At 39.5% G+C, this 19,665-nt stretch overlaps 3 protein-coding genes across 5 annotated transcripts; 1 reads left to right on the top strand and 2 right to left on the bottom strand.

Moving 5' to 3' along the window:
- Positions 1 to 124: 124 nt before the first annotated feature.
- porb (P450 (cytochrome) oxidoreductase b) lies at positions 125 to 11,773 on the bottom strand. Of its 2 annotated transcripts, XM_061281234.1 has the most exons (16): positions 11,707 to 11,773; positions 9,411 to 9,592; positions 6,216 to 6,264; positions 5,926 to 6,054; positions 5,679 to 5,831; positions 4,755 to 4,879; positions 4,525 to 4,614; positions 4,229 to 4,327; positions 3,905 to 4,021; positions 3,678 to 3,796; positions 3,337 to 3,518; positions 3,012 to 3,161; positions 2,668 to 2,935; positions 2,192 to 2,337; positions 1,934 to 2,019; positions 125 to 1,801 (listed from the first exon to the last, which is right to left on the bottom strand). In XM_061281234.1, the coding sequence occupies exons 2-16, from the start codon at positions 9,587 to 9,589 to the stop codon at positions 1,657 to 1,659; spliced, it is 2,037 nt and encodes a 678-aa protein (XP_061137218.1). In that variant the 5' UTR covers positions 9,590 to 9,592; positions 11,707 to 11,773; the 3' UTR covers positions 125 to 1,656. The 2 variants fall into 2 exon arrangements, with proteins under 2 accessions (XP_061137218.1, XP_061137219.1); XM_061281235.1 differs by lacking the exons at positions 9,411 to 9,592; positions 11,707 to 11,773 and adding an exon at positions 7,516 to 7,952.
- A 618-nt stretch (positions 11,774 to 12,391) lies between these two features.
- On the bottom strand, positions 12,392 to 17,073 carry LOC133155400 (ion channel TACAN-like). Of its 2 annotated transcripts, none has more exons than XM_061280696.1 (12): positions 16,763 to 17,073; positions 14,694 to 14,812; positions 14,488 to 14,598; positions 14,283 to 14,342; positions 14,119 to 14,214; positions 13,951 to 14,040; positions 13,797 to 13,862; positions 13,644 to 13,705; positions 13,469 to 13,561; positions 13,306 to 13,370; positions 13,037 to 13,105; positions 12,392 to 12,719 (listed from the first exon to the last, which is right to left on the bottom strand). In XM_061280696.1, exons 2-12 carry the CDS (start codon positions 14,711 to 14,713, stop codon positions 12,606 to 12,608), a joined length of 846 nt encoding a protein of 281 aa, XP_061136680.1. In that variant the 5' UTR covers positions 14,714 to 14,812; positions 16,763 to 17,073; the 3' UTR covers positions 12,392 to 12,605. The 2 variants fall into 2 exon arrangements, with proteins under 2 accessions (XP_061136680.1, XP_061136679.1); XM_061280695.1 differs by lacking the exon at positions 16,763 to 17,073 and adding an exon at positions 14,941 to 15,671.
- Positions 15,691 to 19,015, top strand: gdpd1 (glycerophosphodiester phosphodiesterase domain containing 1). The gene is made up of 11 exons (XM_061280697.1): positions 15,691 to 15,833; positions 15,915 to 16,063; positions 16,267 to 16,309; positions 16,384 to 16,519; positions 16,824 to 16,869; positions 17,071 to 17,192; positions 17,283 to 17,372; positions 17,475 to 17,608; positions 17,771 to 17,830; positions 17,954 to 18,005; positions 18,124 to 19,015. Exons 1-11 carry the CDS (start codon positions 15,823 to 15,825, stop codon positions 18,256 to 18,258), a joined length of 978 nt encoding a protein of 325 aa, XP_061136681.1. The 5' UTR covers positions 15,691 to 15,822; the 3' UTR covers positions 18,259 to 19,015.
- The last annotated feature ends 650 nt before the right edge of the window (positions 19,016 to 19,665 follow it).

Below are 19,665 nucleotides of genomic sequence, written 5' to 3'. Positions count from 1 at the left end.
TAAAGACAGTTTAACCATGGACTGGTCGTCAGCCAAATGCAAGTTAACTCATATAGTATAGTAAACATATCCAACTGTGTAAGGCTTATAACCATTAAATTACAATAAAAAAATCAAGATGACAAATCTTCAAATTCTGTTTAATTTACATATTTAGAAAAGGCAGGCCTTGAGATCAAACAATTTCAGAGGAATGAACAAAAGTGACAGTACTCAGTAAAGTGTCTCAGCCTGGTTAAAGTACATGAAACATTCAGAAGGAAGAAGAAAAATAGTTGAAGTGATGTTTACAAATCCAATATGTAAGGCAATGTTTAGAAGGCACAGGCTGCACTCTAGTTGGCTGGCAGAATGGCATTTTATTCATCTTCAAATCCGTACGTCACAAAATTTGTAGGGAACCCACAGAGCTGGCAGACAGAAATGTTTTCTCTATATTGCGGTGCATAAGCGACTGGACAATATATACATCAGTTGCATTTAAATGTACAACCAGCTATGTTCCAGTGTCACTGCCACTGAACAAACCACTATAGTATTTTTTTCAGTCAAATGCATTAAAAAAAAAAAAAAAAAAAAAAAAAAAAAAAAACATGTCAGAGGCCAGACGCTGTTACTGGTCAAATTTTAAAATGCTCTAACACTTAACATTGTACTTATACATTCTTATTTTTAATTGCATGCTGCATGAAATAAAACACAGTAAAGAATCCCCTTTGCATCACCTACCTGCGTCTCAAGTTAATTACTGATTAAACAAGCAGTAGAAGTCCCTTGTCAAAACATAAAGCTGAACATTACATTGTACAGTCAGTTAGCATAAAATATTTCCCTTAAAATCATGTTTTCTAACATGTTTGATAATATTTGCCACCCAGGGAAACTAATGTATACAGTCAACTCCCGTGTACTTGCGGTTTGGCACCCGGGAATTAAGATTTTTTTTTTCTTCCCAAATTTGATATATTTCAAAATTGTTTTTTTTTTCTTTGAAAAAAAAATCGCCCCTCCCTCTAATTTCCCCATATATCACATACATAAAATGTTTATCAGTGTTTTTTTGGACGAATCTTTGGAGGTCTGTAGATAAATTCTCTCTCTCCCCCAATGCATTTCAATGGGCATCAATTATTCAAAGGCCTTCCCCCACAAAAAGGGGGGGTCAACTGTAGTGATTATTCTTGCACTCTTTCAAGAGTGTACACAATAAAAACTGTGACTTTGCAAATTCACTCACTAAAATGGATCATGATAAGATTTGAAACGGTAACTTAATTTGCATGGTGTTCCTTTCCTATTTAAAGTTGAAAGAGTGATGGGAAACCTTCCTGAGTATTTTGTTACAGCCAGTCAATTTTCACAGCACAAGGGACCTGCAGAATGCTTTAGGAGGCTGGAGGACAAAGTGCTGGTGATCCAGTCACACAATATTTCATAGATGAGTGGTAGGCTAAATCCGTGCAATGGGTTCTCAAAATAACCTGCAGAGGTTGGGCTTCCACCTTTAGCTTCATGAACCAGAATGAAAATGAAAAAATGTTAAATATTTTCATATTCAGTCACAATAAAATAAGATCTAAAAAAAAAAAAAAAAAAAAAGGCCACAAATTAAAAACAACCACTTGAGTAGTGAGATCAAGGCCGGGCTGGTGAGTTTTAACTCCACACGTCTTGCGAGTAGCGTCCCTTGGTCATCAGTTTCTTGATGTAGTCTGTGGCCTGCGTGCGTGTCATGCCCTCAAGCTCTTCTGCTATCTCATAGAAGGCTGTCTGCACATCCTTCGCCATGTTCCTTGCATCCCTGAAATCAACAGTAGCTTAATGCATATACATCTTTTCATTTCCTTTTTTTTTATTTTTATTAAAAAAAAAAACAAAATAACAAAACTCTGTCAATTATTCAGACCATGAACTAACAATGAATAAAACATACCCGCAAATGTAGATATGGGCATTTTCTGAGTGAACAAGTTTCCAGAGCTCCTCTTTATTTTCCTTCATGAGGTGTTGCACATAAACCTTGATTGTCGAAAAAAAAGCAAACAAGAAAGCTTTGTATTGGTTACAGCTAGATATCAAAAGAGAGAGTTTGTACATACAAACTACAATATATAGATCACAGAAATAAACCACAATATATAATTTTACAGTGACTTTTCCAAGCAAGGGATAGGACCGTCTCAGATTGTACCTTGTGCTCCTGGTCTCGGGAGAAGGCACTATTAAGCCGTGTCAGGACTTGGTTCGTCTCAGCCTCCTCTAGCTCCTCTTGGTAAAGATAATCTTCATTCTTATGTCTGCAGCCACAGAACAACACTGTATCCCCAACTTCCTTGCCTGTACACACACAGCAGAGACAAAACATCAACAATGCGCTCGCTACTTTTCACAAAACTTGTCGTTTATTTGACGCTTCTCGATTTTACACAAAGGGCCAAGAGATGTCTTTCGGCTGGGTTACCAACTTTTCTACTTACAACAAACACCAATACCAAGAAATGTAGGCCGTAAAATAAAAAGGACCATCCAGGTTTGTTATCAGTGTCAAATTCAAAAGCCAGCATCTGTGATGGTATTGGTGTGTGTTACTGCTCATGGGACATCTGTGAAGGCAAATGACTGACTACAAAGTTTAGACAACCGAGGCCAGACGACAAATATAAATACCTTGCTGTTTGAGCCAGCCCCTCTCTTGGATGAAGCCCATGAAGGGAGCGATTCCCGTCCCAGGACCAATCATGATCACCGGGACGCTGGCCTTGAAGGGTAGGCGGAACTGAGACTTGCGGATGTACATGGGAACGGTAGATTTGTGGCCATTGTCTGTGACCAGTTTATTCTTCAGCCAGTTAGTGGCCACTCCCTTGTTAATACGGTTCGTCTTGGTCTTGTATTCCACCACCACGGCGCAAATGTGGACGCTGTTCGGGTGAACCTGTGGCACAGAGAAGGTACAATTTGTGCATAGAAAGAAAGTGCTGCACTCATTTAGTTATTAAAAAGGGACTTACTTTGGAGGAGGAGGCGATGGAGTAATAGCGAGCCTGGAGACGAGGCATTAGCTCGCACAGGTGGTCAATGGGGGGCTTTAAAGAGGGCATGTCCTCCAGAATGGCAAGAATGTTTCTGCAGGGCTCCAACACCCAACTCTGGTAGAGTGCCTGAAAAGAAACAAAAACACAACGCTGAATAAAGAATGAATGATAAAAGCACAGCCGGCTGACTAAACCGTTCTTTTATTCTATAGCCACCGAGCTGAGCATTTTAAAGGTCCTATATGAGTTTGAACCTTTATATATATAAAAAAAAAAAAAAAAAAAAAAAAAACACACTGACCTTGCCCTGAGGAGAGGAGGAGGCCATTTTGCGCATATTCTCCTGTTCTTTGGGGTCCGAAGCATACTGTGCCAGCTCATAGAGGACATTAGTACGAGGAGGGTGCGTGATGTCGAGGTAGTGAGTCAGCGCTGTGCGGTACGTTGTTGGGCAGGGGAATGGGTGCTTCTTATTGGACTCCTCTGAAAAGCCAAGATTTGATATGCATACATTAGTTATACATTCAGAATGAATAACACACAATTGCAGCATTTACAAATGAGCTGACTGTACAAGTGCAGATAACGGAGGAATTTTTCATGACGGACTGAAGGGAGGAGCAACCTTCAATGCCAACATACCATCAAGGTTGTTCAGAGAGATAACGACATCAAGGTCCACACCAAGGACTTGTCCCAACTTATTCACCAAAGCTGCATCATTAGTGGGGAAAACAGCCACGTGGTCTCCCGACTCATATCTGCAATCGCGTAATATCACATTAGCCATATGATAGAAACATGGGAAGCATTCCGTTTTATCAGCTTCATTTAAGCAGTACTGCAAACTCATCAAGCGTAAATCTCACCTGATCTTGGAGCCTGAAATGTCTAATTCAAGGTGCATCAGATGCCTCTGACCACCTTTGTTGAGCTGACGGTTGACAGTGACCGGGGCCAAAAAGGGGTTTTTAGAATCATACGGCCTGTGAATTAGAGTACACAAATTTACCCACACTGTAATGTTAAAAAAAAAAAAAGACATGTTAAATCACAAGTTACATTTTCCTCTTGGTTTGATCTCATCGTGCAACACATTTTATTGTACATATTTTGTCCACTAGGAGGCAGCAGTCATTTAATGACCTGCAGTAAACTTTGCTGAAGGCTGATTTTTCTGCTACAGTACTTACGGCTTCTGGACCTCAAAACTCTTCAGACGGCCAATCTCTCCAGTGAACACTTTATTCATGTTGATGTCAGGGTGATCCTTCAGCTCATACTGCCGGATGCTAGGAGACCAAACAGTACTTCAAGTTATACTTTACATGAACTTAAAAAAAACGTTTTTTTCACAAACAATTGACAATCATGCACACACAAAAGGGATACATTGTTTCTATTGTGACATTATGTGATAAGATAAGGTACATTTTACCTGTAACAATCAAGTCAAAAGAACAGGAACATTAAAAAACAAAAATGTTACCTTGAGTCATCTCCCAAGGCTTCCACTCCAAAGTGCTCACAGACAGCTGGCCAAAACTGCTCTCGCCACGAGACAAAGTCCTCCTCCAAACTGAGAGAAAAACAAAGAAATATCAGGCAAGTCAAAGTTAGAAGTTGGATTCAGTCAAAAATATTCCTAATAATTATTTCTGAAATCTATACCCTTAACACCATCACAAATGGAAAGGAATGCTGTTTTTCCTCACTTACTTGCCATCATCATCTCCTAAACCAAGGTCAAAGATGCGCTTGGCCCCAAGTTCCTCCAATCTTTTGTCCACGTATTTCCCCATGGCATTATAATGCTCATACGTTTTGTTGCCCAAAGAAAATACCTGCAGCAAAAAAAAAAAAAAAAAAAAAAAAAAAATTCCCATCAGGCATTGAAATTGGCGTCTTTGCAAGGCATTACCTTGGTCTCTGTTTTGTTCTCCAATATACTGTACATAATAGTGTTGCTCTGAAAACAGTGGTGCTCATTATGGTAGGTTCTGTCAGTTATTTCATGTAAATTACCAGTAATTTGTATTTGCATGAAAAATGCAAATAAAATGAATGAATGCTTGCCGTATATGCCTGTGATTATTCTCTGGCTGTTCTCAGTCTGGTCCACTAGGGTACACATAAAACATTCTGATCAAAGCAGCCCATCTCTGATGCAGCTCCACTAATAAACACTGTACTCACAAACAGCTATGTTTTTAAAAACATTAAATGGATGTCTGAAATGCATAACTTACATTGATATGCAACTTGAAAGCCCAAAAAGTAATAATTCAACGTAAGAAATGTAGAAGGACATCTAAATTATGGCCAATTAAATCTCATGTACTGCTATAAAGATGAAAAACGTCAAGCCACTCCAAATTTAACAGTAACACAAGTTTAGAAAATTATTGTGGTTGGAGTGACTATAAATCCAATGTATCCCTCTAAATGGGCTAAAAACAATTGTCCGTGCTCAGTAGGAAATGGTTTGAATTCTTCACAGAGTAACCCTAGAGACAAACAGAAACAACGGTAGCAACATTCGGCAACTTCAGAGTTGGGCAAAAACAGAACCCCCCTTTAAAAAGACATTAGCATGACAGTTCATACTTGAACTGCGTGGAACAGCACTATGATAAACCTCACCGTGTAGTTGAGTCCGGAGAGGTCTTCGTCATCATTTTCCTGCAGCCAGTCGTAAAAATCCTGGGCATTATCTGTCGGGTCTCCTTCTCCATAGGTGGCCATGCAGAATATGGCTAGCGAGTTTTTGATCTCAGACAAACGAGACAGTTCACCCTGACGAACATGACAAAAGTGTTAAGTAAGTTTCCACTGCTGAAACGCATTAAAAAAACAAAACAAACAAAACATGTAGCCTGTTTTAAGTTACCATTTCATATTCCTCTGGATCAGCAGCCATTCCTTTCATGCCGTAACGCTGAGCATCTCTGGAGAGTCTGTTGGCAAACTCCTCTGCTGTGCCAGTCTGGGAGCCATAGAAGACAATGATGTTCTTTCCCTGAGGGAGACAATAGACAGGAGGGGAAAAAAAAAAGTTGTGAGGAACCGAAAATAAATCGACCACTTCAATACACTCCTGCATTATTACCAACAAATCCGCCAATACTTTAATCTACAACAACAATTCACTGTGACATTGTTGGAAAGAACAGAACTTACCGTTTTCTTCATTTTCTCGATGAAACTCGTTTCTCTTGTTGTGGGTGCTCTGGAGAAGACAAGATGTTAAAATAGTAAAGCAGATTTCATATTAAGCTATGAACTTTTCTTTGTAACCATGATTTCATGACATTTGACTTGTATTTATATTGCGTTACAGTATCACAATGAGTTTGGTGAGCCTATAAGAAACAAGACACAGTCTGTGCTCAAAATGCTGCAAAGAAATTGACCCACTGAGCATCAAGGTCCTCACCCTGCCAGCTAGCCAGCCTCTCAATGGTCACACAGGTCATGTTCTCCTCTTTCAGTCACATCATTCATGTGCTTTCCTGCACTATTATCTCCCCCTTGGGATTGTGGTGCTACAAAAATATTCAACTTGTTTGTGCCGCTCTTCAAGTCATTTTCCCTTAAAAACGTCCCCATTAATCACATACAACCATTCATCAGGCAAACTACAACAACGTTGAATACGAATCTGAGTAACTAAACGTGAAGATGTTCATGATTTAGCTGTCAACGGAATATATAGAGCTATCATACAATGCTCGCTCGTATGTAGCCGACAGCCTTGCTAAGCCAGACAACTGTAAACGTAAGAAAACGATTAGAATTCAAGCGAGAGAATCTGATGCCAAACACGCCATAAAACAGTCTCCCGTGGTTAACACTTGTACTCTGGAGCAAAGATAACTCCAGATGGAAATCTAAAAGCAGACGTTTGCCCCCGAGCTCAAGCATTCCTGTCAGATCTAATAGAGAGTCAAAGAACATAAACGGATGGTCTTGGAAATGTCTGCATCAAAAGCAGCAAACCTGAGCGCATTGAAAACACACAGCAATCTCATAAGAAAGTCTTAAAGCAGAGTTTTTTTTCTGCAATAGCCATCTCCAATATTATTCTTCCATGCCCCCCCCCCCCTTTGACATTCCTGTGTCTTTCGGTCACAAAATGAAAAAGAAATGCAGCACATATGAAAGTTACAGGATGGTTTGAAGTTAATCGTCCGATGTATAATGACGCACTTTCAAACACTTACTGTGAGCCACTTATGACGTAAAACGAGCTCATTGACCCATGCAGCGTGGTGACGGTGTCAGGCCAACCTTTTCTATTTCTTTTTTTTTAGGTGACTCATTACTGGTTTTCAACTGAACACTGCAAATAGTGGTTTAAAAAAGCAATTGAATGATTTATTCCATATGGCTTTCTGGAAACACGGGGTCCTTTTTTAATCCATTATCGGCACTTCTCGCGGCTAACGTGCACCGTTTGATAGGCAAGCAGGTTACTGACCTCTCGGCAGCATCTCTCCTGTCTTCTGGCAGGGAGAAAACACAGCCCATGGCATGTAGCCCTGTGGCTCAGCACAGCCACGATCACCGCCGGCTAGGCACCGAGAGCCGCCACGCTCCGTCTTTAATAGCAGGATGTCAACACTCGGCAGCCTCCAGCAGACAAAAAAAACGAGCCCGGTCCGAGGAAGACACTCAAAAGCGGTCTGCTTTCACCTCAGAGGCTCCGGTGTTATCTGAACTGGGCCTCTTCCTGTGCCGCTCTGTGAATCCAGTCTGTTTCTCATACTCAGCTGCACGGCACATGCACGCTGCAGCCACACTGTCAGTGTCTGAACACAATGGTGGGAAACTGACTTTCCCATAAAATGTAGCAAAAGCTGCAGACCCACACTTGACTCACACCAGCACACACTGAACCACTTCTGGGGCTGAAAAGCCTTCCCCCTCCGGCCCGCCCCCTTTTCCTCCCCGGCCTGAAAGGTGTTGGGCACGAAAAAGTCTACAAGATCCATTCTCAGGATTTTGGCTCGTCAACCAAGCAAAGCCACTCCTCCGTGGACCACTAAAAAAAGGGGGGAAAGAGCTGAATGGTAGGTTTCGGTCCCCCGCCCCCACATCACTGGAGGAGAGAGGGGAATGCCATTGCTATGGCAACCTCATTTATCATAAAAGGATTCCGGTTGTGACAAGGCCCAATAGCAGAGGAGCTCATCGAACGCACATACACAAAAGAATAAGCAAGGGGAGAGGGGAAAGATTGAGGGGAAAAGTAAGTCAGGGTGAAGAAAGGGTCTCTTGTTTTTTGCCCAAATTTTGTAAAGGCCTCACAAAAGAAGCTCGGCTGGCAACTTTTGCATGATTTCAGGGCCAAAAAACAAAAGCGCAGGAAATACAGGGAGACTACGCCTCCTCCAAAACAGTTGGGTAATCGCCGCGCTCTTAAGTGGGAGAGCAGACCATCCTTGCTCGCGCTCGTGTCATTTTATGCTCCCTTCCTGCAGCCCCTCCTCTCGACAGATGGACAAAAAAATAACAAAATGCTTCCTGATGGTCATTCCGCTCGTGACCGACAAAGTCAAAAGCTCACAAACTCGACAGTTCTTTCGGTGACGAAACCTCAAGCACTCAAAGAGCATACTTTTGGGTGCTTAAGTCATTTGTGTTGTGGTTGGGGAGGGTCTACAAACGCAGCCAGTTCCTTTAGAGTTCAGTGGAAACAAACCGAGCTTCCATCCCTCGTCTGCTGTGACGTAAGGAGGGAACAATCCAGGGAAAGCTTTGACATAAGGGGTGGGGGGCAGACCCAAAGTCAAGAAAGATGAGCTGAAAGCTGAAGGCAAATGTTTAAGCTTAACGCGACATGAAAGCTGAAGGCAAATGTACAATGAGACAATTTGGGTTCCAAAACAAACACAGGCCTGAAGTGCTTCCATGTGGATGTTTCCTTCAGGAACAGGAAATGACCACGACGAAGAGGAAACGGATCAATTTTGATAAGACTTTCAGATCAGTGAGCCGCCTGAATGAGATAAATCCGACTTCCCACTTTCCTCCGATGCAGCGCGTCTTCCCTCGCAGTTCTTGCGCAACTTTTCTTCTAATGCCACTTGTTAAAACAATTATGGGACAGTCCTATTGCTTGATTGCGGTTTGCACTGTTTGTGCAACCAGTTCAATCATCTACCAACCATGACCCCACTGTACTCATTTAAACAGATTTTTGGATGACATTTCGAACTACTGAAGCAGATGATCATCACAGTCATGAAACATTAACAAAAATGTAGTGGATGTTCTTTTGAAAGAGGTTTCCCCCCCCCCCTCGCTCCACTACAGGAAACACTACTACTTGATAATACTCTCAAAATGTTTAAAGAACTCATGTTGACTCACATTGTTTCAAGTTTCTTAAATTCAGGGATGGGTTCAGGCTTCTTGCGGGACATGAACCAATAGATGACAAGGCCAACGATCAGAGAGAAGAGGAAGAGGTCGAGGTTGCTGAAAAGAGGCTCGTCCTCGTCGGCCATGGGTTCTGTTTGGGCGGCGGTGGTGGGGTCCATGTCTGCCATCCTCTGGACAAAAAAAAAAAAAAAAAAAAAAAAAAGAAAATTGCTTAAATGTTAAAATCATTATAATTGATCACAAAATCATTTTAACTGACGTACTCTACAAACTAAAAGTCAATAATTAATCCTTCCAGTTTAGACAAATCAAAATATTCTGTTCTGTTATAATAAAGCTACATGATATTCATTTTTGGCTATGTGACTTAATTAATTAATAATAATTAAAAACCTGAGTCAATAATACCTAATATGATTGATTAGTTGGGAGATGGAGCACAATGTCTAGAAAGAAATAGTCCAAGTGAACAAAGAGGGATAGCGGCACAGCACCAGTTAAATTGCACTGGCAAATATGATGGTTAACAGATGTGGCCAAAGTTTTTTTTTTTTTTTTTTTTTTACTTTAGTCATACAATGGCTGCTCTTGTGCAAGCACTACTAAACAATTGGCTGAAAAGCAACAGGAATCTCCAGTCCAGCTTCAAAAACATCTTTTTTTTAATGAGTGCTAGGCTTTTTGCTCTCAGCTCATGTTTCAAGTTCATGGGTGAACATTTGTATTTATTTAATAATAATAAAAAAAGTAAAAAAAAAAAAAAAAACACAGAGACTTGAACAGTTGCCCATTTTAATCATTCATACATCAACAGTTTATCCTGTTCAGGGTCACATATGTCCGGAATTAACTGGGAAAAAATGTTACTCAAAATAATTAAATTGAATATTTTTTGTGTCTGACATAGAATTGCAAAGTCCAAAAACATGTGCTTAAGATTCTGCTGAATGCAACCACTTGGGAACTGCTTGTTGAATAGCTTCACTTTTTCATGCTCTGATTTTCTATCTCAAGTTTCAACCATGCATGTCTCACAGAAACTGGATCCCAATGCCGCTAACAAAATCCTCTTGGAAGCGTATAGTTGCACAATTTTGGCACACCCACTAACAAATGCACTCACATTATATCGGTTAAAGGGTAGGACATAGTATGAATTCCTATTAAAGATTATCAACAGAGGACTGTCAGCCTTGGAAGAGGTACAAAGGTAATAGAAAGTGAGCACACACCAGACTAAAGCCAGAAGAAATCCGTTTTTGGACAACGAAAACAAAAATGTGAACGAGAAGAGAGTAAAATTAAGCTGGGAAAAAAAGAAAGTGTTAGAGGAAAGTAAAGTTGGATTGTTATTGATTGATGATAACAGCCTGGTATTTGAACAAGAGTGTGTTTACACGTAAGAACATTACTATTACAAGCACTTAATTATTTTATAGAAATGCTAAGATACAACGCTGAGGTTAAAATTTTTGGGGAGGGTCAAGTATAACATGGTGCGTACCTCCACATTATTTGATGAAACAATTTGAATAGTTCTGATGATAGATGATCTTCATCTAGATGAAGTAATTCATCCATAAAACGATATGATTTGGGGAAAATACCTTTTGTGACTAAAATCACAAGGGTATGAGTCACATTAGTCCAAAGTGAAGCACTAACCAGCACCATAAATAAATGTTAAAGGACTCATTCATAGATAAGTAGCCCAACAAGGGATGGATTCAGCATCATGTGAAACTTCGGTTTGTTGCTAATTAAAATTCAATAAAAAGAAGCTTGAAAAGTCTTGCCATCGGTGTGTTCAACGGAACGATGAATTGGACACACGATTGGACATTACACGTGACATAGTTCATCCACACAAAATCAAATACAACATATGTTTGAGCAACAGTGAACGTGCTGATAAAATGTTAATACGTTACTCTCAACCACTTCGATTTGCATGGAATTGCTGAGGTACACAACCCTAATTTCAGCAACTAGCTAGCTCATAAACTAATTGCGCCATAGAAACACAAGATTGGTGACGAATTTGTGTTCGCTAGCACATGGCATAAGGTGTTCATTGCAAACAAAGATAGCAAAAACCTGACTTTAGCCTCAAATTGCGTAACTAGATATCACATCTTTAAGCTATTTGGGGTCTAAAACGGAATCTTTACTCAATGTAATAGGGTTTATATTGATCATATTAACCCTATATGTGATTTAATTTAACTGCCACTTACTCGAAATAAAGATTAATCAATAAATAAGAGTTTAAATTGACGCTTACCTCCTCGCCTCTCAAACTCACGTTCAGTGCTCACAACGCGGAAGGAAACTTTACGCCATGTAAGACGATACCAACTCAGTCCCTACAGCGGGGGTGCGCACGTTGGGTAGTCAAAGTTATTTCCCTAAAACGTGCTGTTTCTGCGCTATTTTTTGCACTCTAGTATATTATTCTAGTGCAAAGGTGAATACACGTGACTGTGTATGGCATCAAACGTATTTTTTATAGTTCAAACGCCTTAAAGATGACACGTTTTAAAAGAATACCCCCCCTTAGAAAAGCATTACCTAATGTCATTATACTATTGTAACCTATCATGATATATAACTGCTGAGCTATTCGAGAGCAGGGGTCACGGTTATGTAATCTAGGCAACAGAACACACTGTGTATCACTGACAAACTATGACACTGACTATTCAAAGTTGTCCTCCGAATTTGTGAGTGTTTATGTTCCTAGCACATTTGACGAATAGCCCAGTCTGCGATGACCCCCACCCCTATCCGCATTATCAGTGAAGAAGCATCGGCAAAACAAATGAAAAAAATGTCATGCATTATAAAATCAAAAAAAGTACTTACTCACACTGATTTAATTCCTGATACCTAGGATAAAAAAAAGCTTCAAAGTAGAGAGATTCAAGTACAAAAATGGTATTTCGAAGAAAAAAAACAGCACACAAATATATCTTTTAAATTATTTATTTTTTGTGACACTCATTTTATTTCTAAGTATTGAAACAGACAAGGCGGATCATGCTACATCTCGAATGGAGCGAAAACATCAATTTTTCATGGCAAAAATCTCATGGCAACTTATTAGTGAAATTGGATGATTTTTAATTACTTGCTAGTGTACCACAGAACACTACACAAGATAAACTACTAGTACAGTTTGAATTATAGGATCTTCGTTTTCTGATTCCTCCTCTTAAGCTTCTGATGAACCACAGCAAGAGTCGTGAAGAAATTTCCCATGAACAGAATAAAGAAGCATAGGCTGCACAGCAAGACCTGGAATTAATTATAGAAAGAATGTGAATTACTGCTTTGGTTGATTTCCACGTTCTGAAACATAGATAAAGAGGCATTAAGATAATTATAACTTAAACTTACCACTACCCAAAAAAAGAGAGAGTATTAACAGTTGCAGTATGTGACTTTCAGATACAAAATCTTGATTTGGTTTGCTCAAACATTGTAGCGTACTCCGAACGAGCTTTTTATCTTGAAAAGTAAACCATGAGTAAGACATGCTTTTGAATTAATGAGTCAAAATGTTTAACAAAAGCAATAAGAAAGAGTAAAAAGTGGACTGTAAGAGTGCTGACCTGCCATTCTTTGGAGTCTGGGAGCTGAGCCATTCTGAAGAGAGAGATGCTATTGAAGAGCTGCCAGAACTACAAGAAAACAAGTTTTAGAATGGTGTATGTTTTTATGCGAGACAAATACAACAAACTGGAAGACACCAAATGTTACAAAAAAATATCAAACCTTAATTGAAGTTATCATTCAATTGTCCAAACCATGACAAAGCATAATTGTTAATGCAAACTCATGCAGAACCCATTTGCGGATGTTCCAATGACAGTATACTCACATGACCGAAAAATAGGAAGGGCAAAAGAAATGTCAGTCCTTTCCACATCCAAGACTGAAATCCTTCTAAGAATCAAAATCAACACGTCAGCATTACATTAAAGTTCCAAAATGATTTTCTATGTGATGCAGACAGCATATTTATTCAACGACCATGACCTCACCCACGGTCAGATCCATGTTGTGTCTTTCTCCTAGTGTTCTGAGTCTGTATAGACATCCACTCTGATAATAACACTGCAGACATTGAACAAAACCTGCATGTTCATGAGCAGGTGTTTAGATGACAGCGTCAGAAAGATTTGCTTTAATTTACTTTTTCCGAAGACTTGACCTTACTTTGATACAGGGAGTAAGCCAGGAATTGGTTCCTGAATATCTCGTACAAGTTGCCATCTGGCCTTGAGTCAAGAAAGGAGGACATTTCAACTATGTAGTGCCAAAAAAACACACTTCAAAGATAGTCTGCATGTGTTTCACACAGTTACTCACCATGTCAGCATTACACCAGACAAAAAAGCTGAGATGTAATGATGGAAAACCCACCAGCCTTTAATTCTGTAATGTCGGCAACACGGGGGGGATTAATTTGCAAAATATTTTTTTTTAAAAGTCGAATTTCTTCCGAAGTATATATAGAGCTGACCTGGAGCCATTGGTAATGAGGATACTTTCCCTGATTGTTAATGTGCAGTAATACCACACTAGCAGGAAGTTGAGAATAGCATCAAGAAATCTGCAGACATGTATAGAAATTAAACACAAATGTTCCACTGACATATGGGAAGGACATCATTTTTCTGGAAATGCTTACCTGTAGTTTGTAAAGAAATAGCACGTGAAGGAAAACAGCAACAGGATGAACGTGAGGTACAGCTTGAACTTTTCATATTCATCTTTGTAGGCAAATCTGATGAGGAGTTTTCAAAATGTTAAAAGTAGAAATAACTTTTTTGGAAAGAAAAAAAAAAAACTTACTTTAACTGTTTGCTGAGCAGAGTGACATTCACATTTCCTAGAACCAAACTGAGGTACAGCCTGCAATACAAAAGCAATAGCCTCCATTTTTAATATAACTAAGAATACAATGCAAGAATATGATTTGAACTATTTTATGAGCAAAAGGTTTTGATATTCATCTAAACTTTTGTATTTTTTAGTAAGGTTATCTTGAATTTGTCACCCATTTTTCCTTGGAAGGAAGGCTTCCATTTCCAATAAAGCACTGGTTTGCATCTTTATTTTCTCTTTTATTCCACCAAGGACATCTTCTTCTGACTGTCCTTTGCTGCACCTGGTTGATGATATAAAAAGAAAATCAGGGTTATCACCGACACATCTGAGTTCAAGTGCGTTGGTCAAAGTTTGTGTGTTGTTGTTGGCAGTTACTTTTTCACCAGAGATGACATCTCCTTGAGTCGTGTTTGGTGATGGCAAATGGAGGAAGAGCAGCTCTTTTGGAGTTTGGAAATCTCATCCAGTTTTTGTAGGTATAATCTGTGTGTCTCCTGATTGTCAACAAATACAATTTATGCTGTGCACAGTTAATGGATGTTGCTGATATTTCCTCTACAAAACTATAAACATTTAATATTTAACATGACGCAAAAAGTGTTGGTTATTTATGATTACTTACCTGAGCATGCTGATACTCTTCTTCCATACTTTCGCACTGCTGCAGGACATCTGTTAAACTTTGCGGCATTTTGTGAGTCATTTTCTATCCGCTTCAATTTACTCCAAATTATTGGCTTCAAATGTAAATGTGTATTTTTTCCTCCACATTAAATGGCTAGCACATAATGTGGCGAAGTATTATTCGTCAGGGTGTGTCATTATCGTGGATAGTTTATTGCACCGAGTGAACTTTGACTGGTACGCATGTTGAAAATTCAGACATGGACATTGTGCAAAAGGTATTTCTCTGTTTAACTCTGTGTGCTATTATTAAACACACTAATGTTGAGTTGTTAATCTTGACAAAATCACATAGCATTAAATATATCATGGAAGACAGTATGCCTCCAAAACTGATGAAAAAATGAAAACTGATCAGGGAGGCTGATCACAACATTGAAGGAGTTGCAGGAATTTCTAGCAAATGGGAAATTGTGACATGGTTTGATGATAAAAAAAAAAAAAGTTTGAACTATTTGTTCGTAATTGTTAAAGCTAAATGTATATCATATTTTTAGGCTGGTTTTCTTTAGTATAAACTGGGACCTTACCCTAACCTTTACCTAAATGAACTGGTCGCCAATCCGGGCTATTCACTACCTTTCCTATCCAGTAAGGGGTGCTAGTGCGCCCTTATGGCAGCTTGCAACGCACCAACGTGTTTTTGACGCAGCCCACGAAGAAGAGAAGCTCCTCATTACGCAAACATTGGACTGTCACACACAACTGATTGGACAACGAAGCAGAGGACTGACCTAAACGATAAACACAAATTTGGACATTTACCAACTAGATCCGGGACTGAAACGATCTAGGAAGGACACTGCGAGATTCACATCGGATGCTTGCCATGTAATACAACGACTTCAGAAATGTATTTAAACGATTTGATGACGTTTGGGTACTCGTAACAGTTCGTGTGCGCCTTCCCAGTAACGGGGGAATGTATAGTGCTGCTGTTTACGTCCTGTCCACGGTGACGGGCTACGTCCTCACCTCCGCTCTCCTGCTCAAATGTCCTACTCTACTGCACCGGAAGAAGAAGGAGAGGTTCCATAGTAAGCATATTTCTCATCGTGGAGGTAAGTGAGTTGGGGGTCATCGCTCCATTAAAGTCATTTAATTTGTGTGGTGATACAAGTACTGTACTCACACTCACTTAAGTATAAAAGTAAAATAATTGGAGATTGTTTTTGAAAATCAATGAAGCTGCTTGAATTTAGTGTGGCTCTTATTAGAGTGTGCAGATGTTCCTAATATTGTGCTACTCTTGTTTGCATTGTAGGAGCAGCAGAGAACCTTGAGAACACAATGGCGGCTTTCAAACAGTAAGTTGAACTTCGAACCACAGCGCCAGGTGAAAGTCTGCTGCTGAACAAGGTGTGTGCATTGGTCCTTACAGTGCCGTGGCTCTTGGCACAGACATGTTGGAGCTTGACTGTCACCTGACCAAGGATGAGCAGATTGTGGTGTCACATGACCCACATCTCCAGCGAGCAACTGGTATTAATGCCTACATTTCTGAAATGGCATACGCGGTAAGTAGCTGCTTTAGAACAAAGTTTTTTTTTCCAAAAGAACACAAAAACAATCCCTTTATAGCAAGTTTAATGTGTACATGTTCTTGTTGAACAAGACACACGTGCACAATCACCTTACCAACATAATAAACACTACTCATTCTGTTATTACTATTGTTATTACACAGTCGTTCTTTTTTTTGCATGTTCTAATGTGATCAAATGAATCTTTTCCTTCAATATTAGCTGTCATTTACTCACTCAATTCACCTCCATGTTTGACCTTTGATCTTCTCTGCTTTATGCTGTTTGCTCTGTGCAGGAGTTGCCACCATACCTCTGCAAGCTGCCTGTAACCTTTCAAAGGGGTGAGTGTCTTGGTCTGGGGCGCTCCCATGCACGCTCACTAGTCTGTCGGAGCAATTCATCAGACAGCCGCCACTGTTAAGCGATAAACATCCCACACAGGTTCTATTACATAATGACAATTTTTTCATATCGTCGGAGCGGCCTCGAACGTCACGTCGTCTGAAACTGACCCTGTTATCAACGTGTCCTTGTATGTACAGAGTGTATTTGCGAGGGCGGAGAGGACAAACGCATTCCTCTGCTCAAGGATGTTTTTGAAGCGTTTCCCAACACCCCCGTCAACATCGACATCAAGGTCAACGACGACACGCTCATCAAGAAGGTGCCTGCGCGTGTACCGATGCTGCTCAAGAGCAAATTTGAAAGCCCGCATTCGGATTATGTTTACATATTTTCCGTATTTGTGTGGCAGGTATCCGAACTGGTTGTAAAATATGACAGAGAGCATCTTACGGTGTGGGGCAATGCCAGCAACCAGATAGTCAGGAAGTGTTACAAAGAGGTACGTATGTATGTCTGCTGCTTCTTCATCACCCTTCAGTCAAAACAAATCGCTGTGAGACTTCCCAGTTATTGCTGAGCATCTTGGATTCATGTTTTGCAGAACCCTCGCATTCCTGTGTTGTTTAGCTTTCCCAGAGTGCTGCAGTTGTTGGGCCTCTTCTATACTGGCCTTCTCCCTTTTGTTCCCTTAAAGGAACAGTTCTTGGAGATTCCAATGCCCAATATTGTTAACAAGTAAGTATTATGTATGGAAAAGTAGACAGAATGTTTATTTGGATATAAGACACATTTTGTTACAGTATCACAGTGTTATTATTATTGTTGTTGTTGTTATTATTATTAGATCTTTATAACCTTTTTTTAAAACTGTTTTGTAATTAACCTTTCAATGTACAGACTTTATGATCCAAAGAGAATAACCAAGAGTCAACGCCTCATCGCCTGGCTTGCAGACAGGTGAGGGACTTTTGCCAGGAAATAAATTATCATTAGACTTTGTCAGAATTAGCTACGCTTGACGTCATCCTTTTCTATTTTATCTGGTTTGCTAATGCACAATATTATTTTTTCCATTTGTAGCTTGTTGATGAGGAAAGCACTCTTCAAGCATCTCACTGCTCGGGGAATACAGGTGAGGATTGAGAACTGGCTGTATGGGAAAACCATATCACACAGTTATTTACCCATCCTGTCCTATTATATGTTACGAAATACCATAGTGTAAATACTACGGTTGCATCTGGTTTCAGGTGTACGTTTGGGTGCTGAATGATGAAGAAGACTTCCGAAGGGCATTTGACTTGGGAGCGACAGGAGTTATGACAGATTTTCCCACCAAGCTTAAAGACTACTTGGATCAGAATGGCCTTTCCAAGCTTCAGTGACTTTTCTGTAGCTGCATCAACAACCCCAATATAGAATAATTGTGTTTGAGCGAACGCGACACATTTTTACACAAACAGTTAAAGAGAAAAAAAAATCAACGGCAGCCGCCTATTAAATCAATACACCCATTTTCTGTAATCATCACATGCAAAGGGAAATCATTTTACTTGCATGTATTTGTGATGTTTGTAGTACTCTTGCACTGCTTCTCAAATAGTTGATTTTACCTGCAAAAACACCAGCAAACTAAGCTGGCAATCACAATTTACCTCACAACTGACAGTCCCATTTTTAAATCTGCCTGCGTGTGTGCACTGATAACCATACTGAATTTCATTGAGTAACTTGGTCAGAATGGGAATTAAGCCACTGTCAGAGAGCATGGGTGACCGAGCATCTTGCGTTATCATCGAACAGTTTATTTCGCCATTTGCTGTTAAGTGTTGTCAATTCAGCTTTTATATTCATTTGTATTTATTGATGGCGTACACACCTGTTTTATGATCTACTTGTATTGCAGATCTTAAAACAACTGAAATTTATGTATGTAAATGTAATGTATGTATATTATTTTTATGACTATGTGATTTTTGCATGCACACTTGATTATTCACTGGTGTTTTTGTGACTTGACCGTGATGTTGACAATTTAATTTTGTCGTGTTTACACAAGTGACAAGAGGTTTGTGGTGTTTCACCTACATAATTATAAGTATATATTTTAGTAACAGTAAAAGCCACGCGATCTATTTTGAAGGAAGTATTTTTCTCGTGTAAATTTAATCGTACCACTGTAGAAACTGTAGGGTAAATGGTATCAATCTAACACCAATTACACCGCCACAGAAATTTGTATCGTTTTCTGCCACTAGGGGGAGAGAGAGCGACATAAAGGAGTACGATGGTGAAGTACTGACAGCGAACGATGCGTCAAGAGCAGTATAAACACGTTAAGGCTTACTTAATAAAAACTTAGTGTATGCCTGATGAAGAAAACGATTCTTTATAATTCTTCAATTAAAAATGTATTTCATTTGCGAGATTCGCTTAAACGTAAACCTAGAGTCAATAAACTCTAGTTAACGAGGTGTCTTTCTAAACCAATGAGCGCAGTGTTGCTATGCTGTTTTACTTACATGATTGGCCTTTCAACATGCCAATCATTCTTCAATCCATCCCTTGCCAAAGATCTAACAGTCAAGTTGAAATAAGCAATCTTCATCGCCGACATAAAAAAAAAACGTTTTGACGTTTTATGGCTATCAGATATGCCAGATGCGATTCAGTTACAGCCACCGTTGATTCTTCATTAAAATAAAATTGTATATTTTGTGATTGAAAATTAGCATTGCCTAGACCAAGGCAGTTGATGTTAGGGCTTTTAAAAGCAACAGATGTACTTATGA

Source organism: Syngnathus typhle, linkage group LG6 (assembly GCF_033458585.1).
Source record: "Syngnathus typhle isolate RoL2023-S1 ecotype Sweden linkage group LG6, RoL_Styp_1.0, whole genome shotgun sequence".
NCBI classification, from domain to species: domain Eukaryota; kingdom Metazoa; phylum Chordata; class Actinopteri; order Syngnathiformes; family Syngnathidae; genus Syngnathus; species Syngnathus typhle.
The sequence above is the reverse complement of the archived record's forward strand: the minus strand, read 5'-3'. Positions and strand labels throughout refer to the sequence as shown.

What these genes read in the sequence shown, in the direction of transcription:
- porb (XM_061281234.1), bottom strand. Translation starts at nt 9,589, where the DNA reads ATGGCAGACATGGACCCCACCACCGCCGCCCAAACAGAACCCATGGCC. An exon ending in TTAGGAGATGATGATGGCAA is followed by an intron (nt 4,615 to 4,754) that starts GTAAGTGAGGAA and finishes TTTTTCTCTCAG; the next exon opens with TTTGGAGGAGGACTTTGTCT. An exon ending in ATTTCAGGCTCCAAGATCAG is followed by an intron (nt 3,797 to 3,904) that starts GTGAGATTTACG and finishes ACGCGATTGCAG; the next exon opens with ATATGAGTCGGGAGACCACG.
- LOC133155400 (XM_061280695.1), bottom strand. Translation starts at nt 15,021, where the DNA reads ATGACTCACAAAATGCCGCAAAGTTTAACAGATGTCCTGCAGCAGTGC. An exon ending in TATTTCTTTACAAACTACAG is followed by an intron (nt 14,041 to 14,118) that starts GTAAGCATTTCC and finishes ACATGTCTGCAG; the next exon opens with ATTTCTTGATGCTATTCTCA. An exon ending in TCTGGTGTAATGCTGACATG is followed by an intron (nt 13,706 to 13,796) that starts GTGAGTAACTGT and finishes TCTTGACTCAAG; the next exon opens with GCCAGATGGCAACTTGTACG.
- gdpd1 (XM_061280697.1), top strand. An exon ending in ACAATGGCGGCTTTCAAACA is followed by an intron (nt 16,310 to 16,383) that starts GTAAGTTGAACT and finishes TGGTCCTTACAG; the next exon opens with TGCCGTGGCTCTTGGCACAG. An exon ending in GCCTGTAACCTTTCAAAGGG is followed by an intron (nt 16,870 to 17,070) that starts GTGAGTGTCTTG and finishes TTGTATGTACAG; the next exon opens with AGTGTATTTGCGAGGGCGGA.